The following is a 14,675-nucleotide window of genomic DNA, read 5'->3' on the forward strand; positions in this document are numbered from 1 at the left end:
TTCAACCTTAACTTAGCATTAATGGTTGACCTACAGTAGGCAGGGTGTCCTCCAAGTAAAGCTATATTTCATGTCGGTCATTTCCAACTCTGCCCCAGGCCCTCAACTTCTTCTCCTTCAACTCACTGATGAGCAAACGAGATGGAAGCTGAGTGGTTCAAATGTTAGACTCAGCTCGCTGCTGTGTGTCCTTGCATGTCTTTGTGAGTGTGCATGCCGTTGCACTTGTAAGTCCATGTGTTTCAAGCGCAGTCCCTGGGAGGTCTTTTTTTTTCTCCTCTCAAAAAGCATCTTTTCCTGCTCACAAACAGATGTCTGATGTCATCTTGTTTTTTAAATAGCCCGGAGAGAAGAGGAACTGCATACGGTGCATGGACCATGATGTGCTTTCAGCCATATGCCTTGATGTGTGATGCTAATTGTTCATGTCAGTGACCATTTACCAGTTTGTGAAGGGGTTAAATATGACTGCTTTTGCTATCGTATCTTGCAGTCAGTGCAGGATCATAGTTGGAGTGTAAAGTGCACGTACGTTGTTCCACAAATCCTCTTTTGGCCTTGATGCTCAGTGGAGTTGTTAATTGAGAGCAAGGCTATCTACTCCTAAAAGTACTTCACAGCATCATCATTCTTGTTTTACATTAGATTTATTGATTAAAGAGGATTACAACGTTAGACCTTTGGAAGGTCAAGAGGTGGGCTCTCTGAGGTAAAATACCCTTTATCCAATGCAGTGGAGTCAATGTGACACTTCCAAACAAACATTTCAAACTCTACTGTCATTTACAGTACTCACTGTGTTTGTGGAATCTTTTAATAATTTAGTTATTCTACTATTGCTACTTCTACCATACAAGCCTAATGCACAATTGCCCGGATATCATAATATCTACATGCATTGTTTCATGAATGGGAAAATGACTGTTTCCCACATAATCCTGTTGCTGTGCTCTAAATCCAAATCTGTGACATGCTCCAATTTATTCAATTACCAAAATACACTTGAAGAAGCTATGTGATAAAGCAATAATGAAAAAGCCTAATCTAAACATCTGCGTCTTTCCAGCCCATTGGTATCACGATCCCTCTCATCCCCAGCCCGTGCTCAAATCCTCTTTTGCATTACTGATGCTATTTCGCTAGCTCAATGAGATTAATTATTTCCATATTTTGCAAACATTGCACCGTCTGTGTGTGTGTGTCTGTGTGGCTCCCCCGTCTCCCCACACGTGTACAATTAGCTCAGTTCATTTGTGTTGCAAATGAGCCGGCCCTGGCGTTGCTCGGCAGCCTCCCTGGGCTTCTCCTGCCACACAGCAAAGAGGAGAAACCAGCCGAGGAGTGATCAAAAGCCTCCTACTCTGGCAGGCAGATGCTGAGTAAACAGAGAAGAAGAAGCTCCAGTAACTGTCTCCTCCTGCTTCCGCTTCTCGCCTTCATTATTTTTGGAGTGTACTGGCTGGCATTAATGAAACCCCATCTAATATTCATTTAATTCCCAGTGTTTACTAGTTCATTAGGTTTTAGGATAGTAGCTGATCTGATCTCCAGGGGTGGCTAGAAAGAGGAAAGAAGCTGACTTTGAAGATTTTTCTCTTTTCACCAGACAGGCTTCATTCCATTTATTCATATGTCTTTCTTGATCCTGTTAGAGGACTATTTGCAGACCTCTCCTTGCTTTCTTAATTTTATGGCATACTCCTCCCCTTGTTTGCTTCACCACAGCTTTCATTTGTACAAATGCAATAAGGTATGAAGATTTTCGGGATTTAGGTGCAATATAAAACCAAATGTAAACTGGGGGAGCAGTTGTGGTGGTCAGCGGTGGCCAAGCGCAGATCAGCTGATTAAAAATATAAGAACATATGCTCAGGTTCATCTCTGTGAAGTAAACTGGCAGTACACTAAATGTTTTCTCAGACCAAGGCCACTTTTGTCAGTTCAGCTGTCTGGCCGAAACCATGTGTTACAGACGCTGTCCTATGCAATTACAATTAACCCACACAGCCCTTAGGTCTGGGGCTCGCCCTGCAAAGGTCTGACCATGGGTTCATCGATTGAGATGTTGGCTTGTTAATGTCATTGAGTGCAGGAGAAAAGGGGTTTCTGCTGAGCACACAGGGACACAGCAAGTGGCTTTTTCATCAGACGCAGAGGAAAGGCAAAACTTTGTCACAGAGCTAGCATTTTTCCAATCCATCAGGTAGTGCTGCAGTATCTGCATCTATCCTACATTATTAGTTAGCTGGATTCTCTCTGGGGATGAAGCAGCAAGGTTGCAATCATGTATTAAGCTTTTAATAATAGAAAATATATGACCTGGTATCACGTTATGTGCCATAACATGTGTTAAGTCTTTAGTTTTACAGATGAGGATCTTCCATCTTCTTCCTTATGGCTTTTCCAAACTTGTCAAGCCTTGTATTTAGGTGAGCTTATCAATGATATAACAATGTGTTTGTGTGCCTGTGTGTGTGTAGTGACATCTCTCAAACAAGAGAAGTCATTTCAGAAGAGAGCTCGGGAGGCACTGTGTTCCCATTACGTACAGCTTCCTGTCTGCCTCCAGGCGAGCCTTCTAGCAGCAGATCTGTTTGAGTTCAACTTATGAGAGACTTGGGGAAAAGGCAATAAAAATTGGAATGGAGAAGATGTAGGCAGAAGGGTGTTGGTTTAGTTTTTTTAATCCGACAAATGCACTGAAATCAATAGCAGTACCATAACTACTCCCAGATCAGAACTGAGAAAATCCGCTCATCCAGTGCGATTGTTCTTGTGGAACTTTGCACACCCTCCTGCACTCTAACATATGTTGCATTGGTAATCTGGCACACAAAATTGTTGTACATTTCGTTCATGCTGGCTTGAATTCAGTCTTTTGTTTCTCAGTTACACAGTACAAATTTAGCATCTGACACTAAGTCATTTACCTTTTTTATTTCAGTATAGGTCAGAGTTTGTTAAAATGGGCAATCAGTGAGCAACACTGTAAGCAGCATACATGTTAATTTAATAATGCCGTTATGCTAAAAATAGCTGCTGTGATGGTAAACGTGACCTGTGATACATACAGTGCTTACTGTTAAAAAAAAGACAGTTAAATGGAGATACTGCATTTAAGTAGATTCTCTTTACATTGTGTAATTGTAGTACTAGTACTAGTTTTCACAGTATAGGTATAAATCCCAAAGCTCGTCACAGTTGCTATACTTTTTACTTGCAATATAAAAAATCGGGCATTTAAAAATGTTGGCTCAGGTGTGGTACATACAAGTCACACTTAACATGGTGATAGGATATTCATATTTTAACTCTCTTGATTGGTCTCAAGCACGAATGGGCTGTAAACTACAGCCTGTAGTCATTTTTCTAGAAATTATTGCTATTGTTACTTCCTTCAGATTAGGTTTTTGATTTATATAGTATTATGATCTTTTTTTAAACACCACCTTCCTATGTTTAAGGCAGGCTGCTGAGTAGTTGTTTGTGTTTGAATGTGACATTCATTACATTTTCTTAGTGAGCATCACATCTAAAAGGAGAAATGCTGTGAGGATGAGGTGAAACTGAAGAATGTCTAGTGAGACTGGAGGTTTTGTGCAGGAACATCAGATTGGTATCTGTTGTAGGCCTACTAGACGACAGGTTCATTTCCTCAGCTCATTTGTCCACAGAGGGCAGAACCATACAGGGACAAGTGTGTAAAGGTGTTTTATGGGACAATTGAGGCCCAACCTTGAACCTAACATGAAGAGCTACTTATCCTGGACTCCATCACCATTTGTCAGCAATGATTGGACAATAACATTGCTCACCGGTCAGACCTCATGCCCCTCCCTCCCACTGTCTGGATCACACCTCCGGCAGCTTGTATATGCCCCCCACGTGCATGCACCCCTTTGCCCTCCTTAGTCTTTTCAGGAAGGGCTTGGCTGTCTGCCGCGCTGTGTTGTGCTGCTGCAGTCTTATCTGTTGACAATAATGGACTCAGAGAGGGATGGGGAAAGTGTATGTTGGGGTGGGGTTGTACCAATGTAAGGACTCCAGACCAGATTGAACCGCTGCTGGTTTCCCATGAGGGTCGTTGGTCCGTCCAGCCCCAGAGATGTTATTTTGGGCAGCAAGGATTATTAAAACATCCTCTGACTCACCCCTCAGCTTTTTTCATTACCTCCTCACTTTCTGTGTAGCCAGACAGCCGTGCAGCGTCACTGCCTTTGATTTCAAATGCGGCTTGCTCACTGGAATGAAAAATGCATACTTAGCAGAACCGAGAGGAAATGCATGTGAGGAGTGAGAGAGGGGGAGAGAGAGAGGGAGAGAGAGGGGGAGAGAGAGAGAGAGAGAAAGGGGGAGAGAGAGAGAGAGAGAGAGAGAGAGAGAGAGAGAGAGAGAGAGAGAGAGAGAGGGAGAGAGAGAGAAAGGGGGAGAGAGAGAGAGAGAGAGAGAGAGAGAGAGAGAGAGAGAGAGAGAGAGAGAGAGAGAGAGAGAGAGAGACTACGTGCACGTGCAATCACTTGTGTGACAGAGAGGGGATAAGATGAGGGGACCATGGTTCTTGAGACATTCTTTTCCAGTGCAGAAATTCAACCATTGTGTGATAACAATAGAGTCTGCGTTCTGAAAAGATCAACAGATCTCAATGTGTTCTCGACACAGAGTGCTTTGTAAAATGAACAATGACTGACAAGCACTGAACAATCAACATGCTCTATACAGTAACAGCAGCAGCTAGGAGGAGCCTCCATGGATATTTCTTCATGTTATACTGGAAGGTCTTTGTAATGGGTTGGTGAGTTGGGTCAGAACTGTGAATTGATTCAAGCCGTCATTTACTCATTCACTGCAGGGTGTGTCAGTGCGCTGTGACATTACTGTTGGGTGTAGCCACACAAAGCACTTATCTGACAGCACCAGAGGTGATCAGAGGTAGATCGACTAGATGGGACAGCTGAGAGGGCAGCAAGATACTGCAGCAAATCTCTGTTCTTCAGCCAATACATAGTATGATAAACAGCTGGGACAAATCTGTCTGCAACAAATGATGTTTGTTTATCATGAAGCCTTATGTTGTGGTGGCATTTAACCCTACATTTACAGAATAACCTGCATCATACCAGAACGTGGTTGGGGTGGAAGGCAGCTGTACAAACTGCACCGCTATGACACCACTCCTGTCTGTTGTTCAGTTTAGGCAACGGAAGCCCTGAGGTTTAGCATGGGAATGATGTTAATTTTAAATTTCATAAAAACTTTTTCTGAGGTCAATGTGAACTCTCCATGTATTAAATCAGGTCTCAAATGCTGTGAGAGCCTAAACACATATCAAAAGTAACTTCCTGATATATATTGTTAACAAAATATATATTTCCTTAAAATAGTATGAAAAGCGCAGATGCTAGTTTAAACATTTAAAAAAAGCAATTAGACATTATCTACTAATTAAAAGATTTACAGCTTGGATGTCTGGCAGTTCCGGCTTCAGTGGTCTTCACAATAAGAAAAAAAGTAAACACATTCTCTGCTCCAACCTTTCTCTGTAGGGAGGGTAGAAGCCAGCAGGAATGCAACAGTCCTCACCGGCAGCTAATCTTAATGGCATATTCTGTGGGGGCTTGGCCTACATAGTGCGCTAGCGGTGCCTTTTCTTAAAAAGGAGACCTAACAGGCGGTGCAGTGCGGAAGATATATTAACCGTGCAGAGTATAAACATAGAATGAGCAGACTAGGCACTGGTTGGTCTCCACAGACAGGAGGACGGAGCCTGTGTTTCGTGGAGGACTCACAGATCTGCAGACACTGTCATCTGAGCTGATAGATGTAGAGCTGTACAACTTCTTCCACGCAAACTCTCTACAAAGATCCTCACTCTCAGACTGGTAACCCCCTCTGTAACCGGGAATTTCTTATCAGACAAAGCTCAGTAATTCAGAGTCGGAGGCCGAACATCCAGCACAAGAACTCTGAGCACTGGGTACTCACAAGGCTGTGTGCTGAGCCCCCTACTCTACACACTCTTCACCTGTGACTGTGGCCACCCAGAACAACACCAACATCCTTAAGATTGCAGATGACACTAATGTGATCAGGCTGAACACTGGAGGTGGCAAACCAGGTGGCCTGGTGCCATGACAGTAATCTTTTCCTGTATACAGACAAACCAAATAACTTATTATTGGCTCAAGGAGAAGGGGAGGGCTTCAAAAATTATTTCACAATAGCGACACAGAGGATGAGCGGGTGAAAACCTTCAAATGACCTTTGAACTCACATCAGCGAGCATCTCACACTTTTTAAGAAGGCTGAAGAAATTTGGTATGCCACTAAAAATTCTCAGAAACCTCTGTAGCTGTTCAGTTGAGATCATCCTTACCAGCTCCATCACAGTGTGTTATGGGAACAGCACTGCCCAGGACAGGAAAGCAGGGTTCCCACGGTACCTGGAAACCATGGAAAACATGGAATTTATTTTTTCATTTTCCAGGTTTGGAAAAGTCATGGAAACTGAGCAAAAGTGAACACTTACATGGAAATTGAAACAGTTATCCTGGAAAATTGTATTGGATGATGTGTAAAATAGTAATAAAATGAAACTATTGAGCACAGAATTAAGATAAGTTTATAAAAACCCTTTACATGTGAACAGCTCTTACTGTAGATAGAAATGGATGATCCCATGTTGTAGAACATGCTCTTGGCATCCTATCTGGTGTATTGGATGTTGGAATTTGATGAGGCAACCTGGTGATATGGACTTTAAAAGTATAGTTTCGGATTGGTGGACTTCGGGAATAATAACCGAGAAACATTACTCGCGAGCTCAATAGAAGGGTCAAATACATGCATTTCCCAGCCAACACGGGAGCCTTGACATCTACAGTGAAACTTCTTATGCAAGTTTATCCTCAAATGTAAGAAGCTGTGTTTTAACTGTGTGGTAAACCTGGGTTTATCAACGTTAGTTAGTAACCTGTGCAATCTTGCTAGCTAGCAAGCTGCAACTTGCTAGCTAGCAGCTTACACTAGAATTGTTGACGTAATTTTTACCTTGCTTTTAAAATACTAGAACTATGTTCGATCCCCATCTGTATTTCACTCACTGACTTTTCCTAAAACCGTGTTATTCACCACATTTAGGGGAGTTTGTTTTGAATTTGGATTCATTAATGATGGTTAGCAAGCACATGCAGTGCAATCTTGCTAGCCAACATTCAGCTTGCTAACTAACTAGCTAGTGTTGGCTAGCTTGCGTTGCTAGCTAACTACCAATACATTTTCACATTAGGCTGTGACATTACTTCTATACTAGATGACATGACCAGTCTAGTCTTGATCAATTTTGTAACATTCATTCTTATATCTACTTTTAGCTATTTTGTGATTTTTCGTTTTTTCTTTAAAAAAATGATACTACTAAATAGGAACATTTGGGGTGAGACATTTTTTAAGTTGCTGTACTGAGGAACCACAGGGGAACCAGCCTTATGTTTTTCCTTTTAGGTTCATTAGTTTGATTTACAAAAGCTTTTACAGAGTAAGAGTAGGCATATTACCTCTTCTACGTAAGACTCATAATCTCAAATGTGTGATGCATTACAGGAGTGAGTGACAATGACACGCTGTAGATTCAGGATGAGGAAGAGAAGAGGGGAGAAGATGAAAGAGGAGGATACAAGAGTAGAGGATGACAGAGGAAAAGGGAGAAGAGTGGAGAGGAGTTGAGAAGAGTAGGAAGAGAAGACAGGAGCGGACACGAGAGGGGAGGTGTGGAGAGAAGAGGACAGGATGAGATAGGAGAGGAGTGGAAGAGAGAACAAATATCAATCCCAGTGCTCATGTGTCTCAAAGTTCCCGTTCAATAAATTGTTGTTCATCTACAGATTGTTGCATTATTTCATGCATTGATATATCAATAACACATAATCTCTAAGCATTTACAATGTAGACTTGACTGGCACATCTTTTAAATCAAGTTAGTAGTCAGGTGTCCTAGGGGGTTGTGTTTGTGAGGGGAGGGGGGCGCGGAAAGCTTCAGGGGCCTATAGATCATTACTTAATATGGTACCTGGAAAATCAGGAGGTAGCATGGAATTTTTTTTCAAGGCAAGCGTGGGAACCCTGGAAAGCCCTCCAGCGTGTAATCCCACCTGCATAGCTCATCTCAGGAGTTACCTGCCAATCGTACCAGGACAATTACCATACCAGGGTCATGAAGGGCCCACGTCATGATCAGGGATAGACCACATCCCCGACAAAGCCTCTTCACACTCTCGCCACCAGGCAAACACCACAGTACTGTGAAGTCCAGGACAACACAACAGTTTACCACAGGCCATCAGGCTCATGAATACACACTGCTCCTTACCACCAGTATGACAGTAGAACTTTAGAAAACACTAACACACACACCAATAATGCATAATGCACTCTAGCTACTATACACAATAATGTTCACTTTGCTATTGTGCTGGTGCTGCTGCTCTTTGCACAAATACGTACATATAAACACAAGTATGTGTGAATATAAATACATATATTAGAAAGCTAGTCTTGTGCTCACCTCTATTTTTATGTTGAATCCTGTTGCCATTGGAGGACTAGCAAAGAAAGATTTTTATTGTATCATGGTGCAACGCCTGTTCTTACTGAGCATATGACGATAAAGAATCTTGAAACGAGGCATCTATTGAACTTCTGTCCATCCTGGGAGAGGAATCCCTCACATGCAGCTCTCTTTTAATTTTTTGGGTTGTTTTTCCTAACTCTTGTTGAGGATTAAAGGCAGAGATTGTCACATCTTGTTAAGCCCTATGAGACAAATTATGATTTAGGAATATGGCCTATATAAATAATAACGTATTGATTTAATCTTGAACTGTTTTCTTTAGCTACATAGTCTTAGGTGACACACTTGAACACATTAGTCTAGTTTGTTGTTATGTGACTGCAAGGTCATAGGTTAGACTGGTATAACAACTTAAATGGCTACTGTAAGTTAACATGTGATACAACATGAGCTGGATTCATCAAATATAAAAGTGTCAAGGTTTGATTGAACTTTTCCATCTTTAATGTGTGATACACAGCAGCAAAGGTGGCCCTATTTACACTCCTCACTACACTTTATTTTAGATACAACCCTATGTGTGCCACAAATCGTGCCAGCCCATAAATATATTTTAGTATTTAAATTATATTTATAGCAAATTCAGTAGCAATATTCAAACTTAAAAAAATATTTCAAGTTGACCAATGTCATCCAGAGTCTTTCTCAGGCCTGCTGTGTCATCACTGATGGTCTGAAATCATCTTCTCGTCTCCAGGAGTGGCAGTCAGCTACTTAGAGCATTGCAGCCTATAGCCCCATCCCTGACTGTACTGATAAAACCATTTCCTCTACCTTCAACCTCTGTCCTGGGAAACGCTGTGTCAACAGCCCATCTCCACCTGTCCTCCCTGATTCCATGCTCCCGTCACTCAGCTTTGACCATCACTGTCACAAACAGCACATAGTAGCACATCTGCAGTCCAACGCAGGCTCCGTCTCATGGGAGGGCTGAGGTGAGGGGAGAGGAAAGAAGGATGGAAAGTGACCGGTGAATCATGGTGACAGATGTGAAAAGTGTTGAGGCAGAAGAGTGAGAAGATAGAGGCAGTAGGGAAGACTTTAACAACACCCACTAAGTCCCAAACCAGGTCACTGAAAACCAACCATGTCATAATGGTGCAGAGCCAGGAAAAAAGTCTCATTTTGTAATGCACTGAATTTATGACCCCCACTTTCACTTTTCCTCTCCCTCTTCCATATTTGATTTAATGCTTTAAAATCCACCTTGTGGATACAAAAAAACACGCACACAAAACCATGTCATTTTTTCAGTTTGAAGATCATAAGGCCTCAGGCTGAATGGGATTAGGTGAAACTTCCTGCTCTGTTTGTGATTGGTAATAGATGTGACCTAGTAATCAACCAAGGAATGTAATCCCTTCCTAGGCAGAGGGCTGAAAGGCTATGGAGGTGAGTTGGGGTCGCTTGCCCGACATCCAGCCAGTTTTAACGATCACATGATGATGATGTTAAATCTGAAAGTCGGCTTGATTTCAGGCTCCCAGAAGCCTTTGCAGCAAGGTCATCAACTGTGCAATTCATCTAAATCGAGCAGTGTAGCAGAGCTGTGGACACGGCAGACCGTCAAAAACAAAGCAGATCATGCAACGATATCATTTGACTAATAGGAGATGCAGCTGAACTGGAATTTAACCTCATTTGATTGTACTTGGCAATCGAAGGAGTGGATGCATATTTTTTTACTGCGAGGATACTCATGGCTGAGTCAGGAAGAGTGACACTGCATCTGCATATATGTCTTTGGAGGCGTATTTTTTCCTCTTGTCATCTCTTCTTCTCTGATTGCTCTCGGTAGACACGCAAATTGAGATAGTTTTCCTTCTGCTCGTGCTTTCTTTCTAGTTATCTTCTTTCAATAGAGACCAGGAAGTATTGTTGTCATTAGTGGACCAGAATCCCTGGAAGAGTAGAGCTCTGCAACACCGCACCACTCATTTGTTCTCATTTGACTTTTCTCCATTATCCACAAAGTGGAGGTGGCACAATCCTCAAGGGGGCAGGGTTGCATTTTCACCTTGATTGCCTTTGGCTGTCTTATTTAACATGTGTCTCCAGCAGCCGCAGAGGCAGAGCAGAGAGAGCTAGTGTCAGCCACTCCGTCCGAAGAACACTGCTGCAGAACTAGATCTGCTGCCGCTGTGTGTAGAACATCGTTAGCTATCTAGAAATAAAACAAGGACACTTTTCGCAATAGAGGAGAGAGGATTTGAAACACAGGACCTGGTTGTAAACTGTGAGCCTGCTAAGGTACCTCATTTGGATTGGACTGAACGCCGTTTGTGTGAAGGAGGCCATGTGTTTGCGAGGTGCAGCCAGGCAGAAGTTTGAACAAAGCTACTTCCCAGGATCCAACGGATACTTTCAATAAGGCGAGTTATATCTCACGATTCAGACTGTAGCCCTTTGGATATAGATGGGAGAACAATGCAGTGTGTTGAAATTCAAACTGTTGAATTATTGTAAAGTTAAAGTTAATATGGACTTGAGAACATCTTTATTGTATATTTAGTGTATAGTGCGTATTGTATTTTCTGTAGACAGTTGCCAGTTACGTAAACATAATGAAAGGCAGCCTGCATGTACAGTAAAGTGCATTTGTGCAGCACTGTTGTTTAACTTCCTACAGCAACTCACAGCAAATATCAAAACAACAGAGCAGCAGTTTTCTTTGCCTCAGGGGTAATTATCACAGCATCATTAGAAAGCAGCAGCTTCATCTTGGTATTTTAGTTTTCACAGCATCACTAAGTAGCTCAAGCTCAGGCTAATATCTATGAAATGCTGGACGAGGGTTTTGTGGCCAGAGTGAGTGTGTGTCGGTGTGTACATGCATCAAGGTGTTTCTGCACAATGCATCTGAGTACATGAAGCCAGCAACATCTGCGAAGGGTTCATCCCTTACAGAATGCTTCCTCATTGACTTTCACTTATTGATCTTTGTGCTTGTGGTGAGTCTTTGGTTTTAAATGGAATATCAGAGTAACCTCCTGGGTGGCTGTGTGTGTGCAGACCTAAGTGCAATTTGTCGAAATCACTACATGTGCAAATCTATAGGAAAACATTTTTTTTTTAAATAAATATATCTCATCTCATGCTGTACATTGCAGAGAGAGGGGAGGTAAATTTGATATGATCATCATTTTAAACCAAGACTGTACATGACCTGAAGGACGCAGGGAATATGGACTGTACCACTACTACTAAGCAGTAAACTGACCATCAGCCTGTGTCTTGCAGACTCTGTGTGAACGGACGTGTGATATCCCTCTGTCTTGTTTCTTATCGTAAAGCCACATGAAATGGTAAAGATTTGTGACCACAGGGGCCTCCTGCTTGATCTCGAGCCTTTCATCATAAACAGAGTATAAGGGGTGTCTTTCTCTCTCTCACACACACACACACACACACACACACACACACACACACACACACACACACACACACACACACACACACACACACACACACACACACACAGTCAATCTCTACGGATGTTCCTGATCAGATCCCATCAGTAGGTCAAAGCAGCGACACATCTGAGGACGACCTCACCCCAGCCGGAGCCACTTCCCATTACACCACAGTATATTGGGGAATTTCACCCACTGGGCTGTGTGTCGCATTGCAGAAAATAACAGCAAATAAAGGTTTTATCATGGCGAGTGTGTTGGGTCACTACTAATCTTTTAGGGATGCACTTTTGAATCCTTCGGGGCCATAGTGTAATCCCTGGATTTTTGTGAGCCACGGATTTGATACATTATTCTGCTTTTGATGAGGACAGTGTACTTTACTTTAAAAAGATGATTATAATATTGGAATTACTTCTAGAACAGGAGGTGTATATGAGACTGTGCTGGCAGCAAAAACAGATGCCATATCTGTTTTTGCCATAACAGCATTTTCTCTTATGATATACAGTGACATGGAAGTTCCTCTTTGCATAACAGATACACCTTCTACCCTCCTTTGCTGTGGATGCCGAAACAGAATTTCTTTCAGCCATTAGATCCAAAAGAACATCCTTGCTAAGGTGCAAGAATCTTTTCTCCCATGTTGATTATAAAGTTCCTGCTGTCGGTCATTACATGAGAGCTCTATCAACCTCCCTGATTTGAATCTCACTGTCATCACCGCCATTGTCTGCAGCTGAATTAGGTCTCGTGTTTCATATACTGTAACAGCAGAGGATTTCTATAGTTAGCTCAGAACAGGACAAGGGCAGTGACGAGGCTCTGTTTGTATTCCCACAACAGGAATGTACAGAATGGTGGCTTGTTTTCCCACAGTCCACCATGCAGTCATTGAACTTGTCTCTCTATTGTCGGCCCGTTCAGACGAATCACCATGCTGCCTATGCTGCGGCTCAGTGCCACATCTACGCTTGCATCACGCACACATCTTACTATATAAGGAGGCGTGATGGAAGGAAGACCGTCACTGTGTGGCTCGTGACTCAGTCGTCGCAGCAGCCAGGCTTCTGTGCAGCGTCACAGGCAGCGTGATCCCATCCTCTCATTCAATGCTTGAGCCTGACAAGAGCGGCAGGACGCACATACCGGCCACATGTTTAGCTATAGGAAGCAGTTACCTGATCTTTTCTGCCTCATTTGTGTCACACTTCCTCTCATCCACACATGTTGTCGATGATATCCCCTGCCTCTTCACATTTAGTTTTTCTTCTTTCCTTTTCTCACTGTCTGTGTCACTGAGGACGAAATGCAAATCTAAGATCAGCAGAGTGTATCATGGCAGAGCTGTGGGGGGCTCAGAGGTATCTGCAGAGAGGCTATTACAGTAACTGTGGCAGCTGGAGCAATGGGGGAATAATGCACAGTATGAAATTTAGTGCTGCGCCACCGCTCTGTTGTACTTACTGAGGGCTGGTTTTAACGCTGACAACGTTAGCATCGTAAGGCAGATGCTGATGGAGCGCACAATGCTCGCTGGCTGCCGTAGACATTTCTCTGTTTGGACAGGAGGGACACACAAGCCTAAACAGGAGCAGGGAAATGTAATACTTGTGTCAGGATGAGTTAGATCTCATCAAAGGGTAGTTTGTTAATGTTTGCCGGAGTTGCTATGTGCATGTTCCACGTGCATGTTTCAGGTGTGGCATTTCAACACAACGCCCCCGAGGGCACATTAACCTGAAGCCCTATGAGGACATACTGAGATCCAAAGTGAAGCATTGCTCAGGCGGCCAGCACAACACACATAAAACACACGCAGACACAAACACACAGACATGCACAAGTGAATGCACACACATATACATAACACACCTCGCTATCATCATCACTGCAGAAAGATTTTGCTCACTCGCCCCCTGCTCCACATTCTCTCCCATCCACTTTGTCTGTCCCCTGCTCCACCATATCATCTCTGCTGCCACTTCACTATGGATTTGTGAATGAAGTGGCACTCAGATAGTGACCTGGAGCATGTTGTGAATAACAGCCCTCATGTGTTTCTCCAGCTGCGTCTGAATCACTAGGTGACAGGAGGGATTTGTTGTGATTTGAAAGGAGAGGTCATTAGTGTGAGCTGGCTGCATCACAGAGACTTTTATTTTAGTAACAAACAGGGATGTTTTCATTAGTGTGCATATGATATCCAATAGAGATTTGTTGTGTTTCTACTACATCCTTTGTGCTACAACTGCTGCACATGCATAATGAATCACATCACTTGATCTTTTATCTTGATTTGTATTGTATCATATTTTCAGTCATGAAAAGATAAAGTATATTTATAAAATGAATGAAAAGGCACAGGCAGAAGCAAGATGCTTATACATTTGATTAAACTCTTAACATTGATTGCATTATTTTCAAATCTTGTAATATAATGTTCTGGAATAATATAATAGAAGTTGTTTTTAAAGTTGACCCCCAGAGGAAGTATTAATGAACAATGCATTATATGCACAGTGTTGTGATGTAATGTATCTCTAGAATTTGAACAGGATTGGTATTGACCTTGAAAGTTTTCCTTCAATATATCAAATATTTTTTCCATGTTAATTTATGTTCAATTCCAAACC

General features: G+C 42.5%; 1 protein-coding gene across 3 annotated transcripts in view; it reads left to right on the forward strand.

Annotated features, from left to right (window-relative positions):
- The window catches only part of rims2a (regulating synaptic membrane exocytosis 2a), a 129,535-nt gene that overhangs the window by 47,703 nt on the left and 67,157 nt on the right, over positions 1-14,675 (forward strand). Inside the window, exon 7 of one of the 3 annotated variants that reach the window (XM_053432045.1) lies at positions 8,952-8,967. The exons of the other annotated variants lie outside the window; for them this stretch is intronic. Within the exon in view, the coding sequence (XP_053288020.1) occupies positions 8,952-8,967 (16 nt within the window). The remainder of the gene's footprint in view (positions 1-8,951; positions 8,968-14,675) is intronic. 3 annotated transcript variants of the gene reach the window in all.

Source organism: Pleuronectes platessa, chromosome 10 (assembly GCF_947347685.1).
Source record: "Pleuronectes platessa chromosome 10, fPlePla1.1, whole genome shotgun sequence".
Taxonomy (NCBI): domain Eukaryota; kingdom Metazoa; phylum Chordata; class Actinopteri; order Pleuronectiformes; family Pleuronectidae; genus Pleuronectes; species Pleuronectes platessa.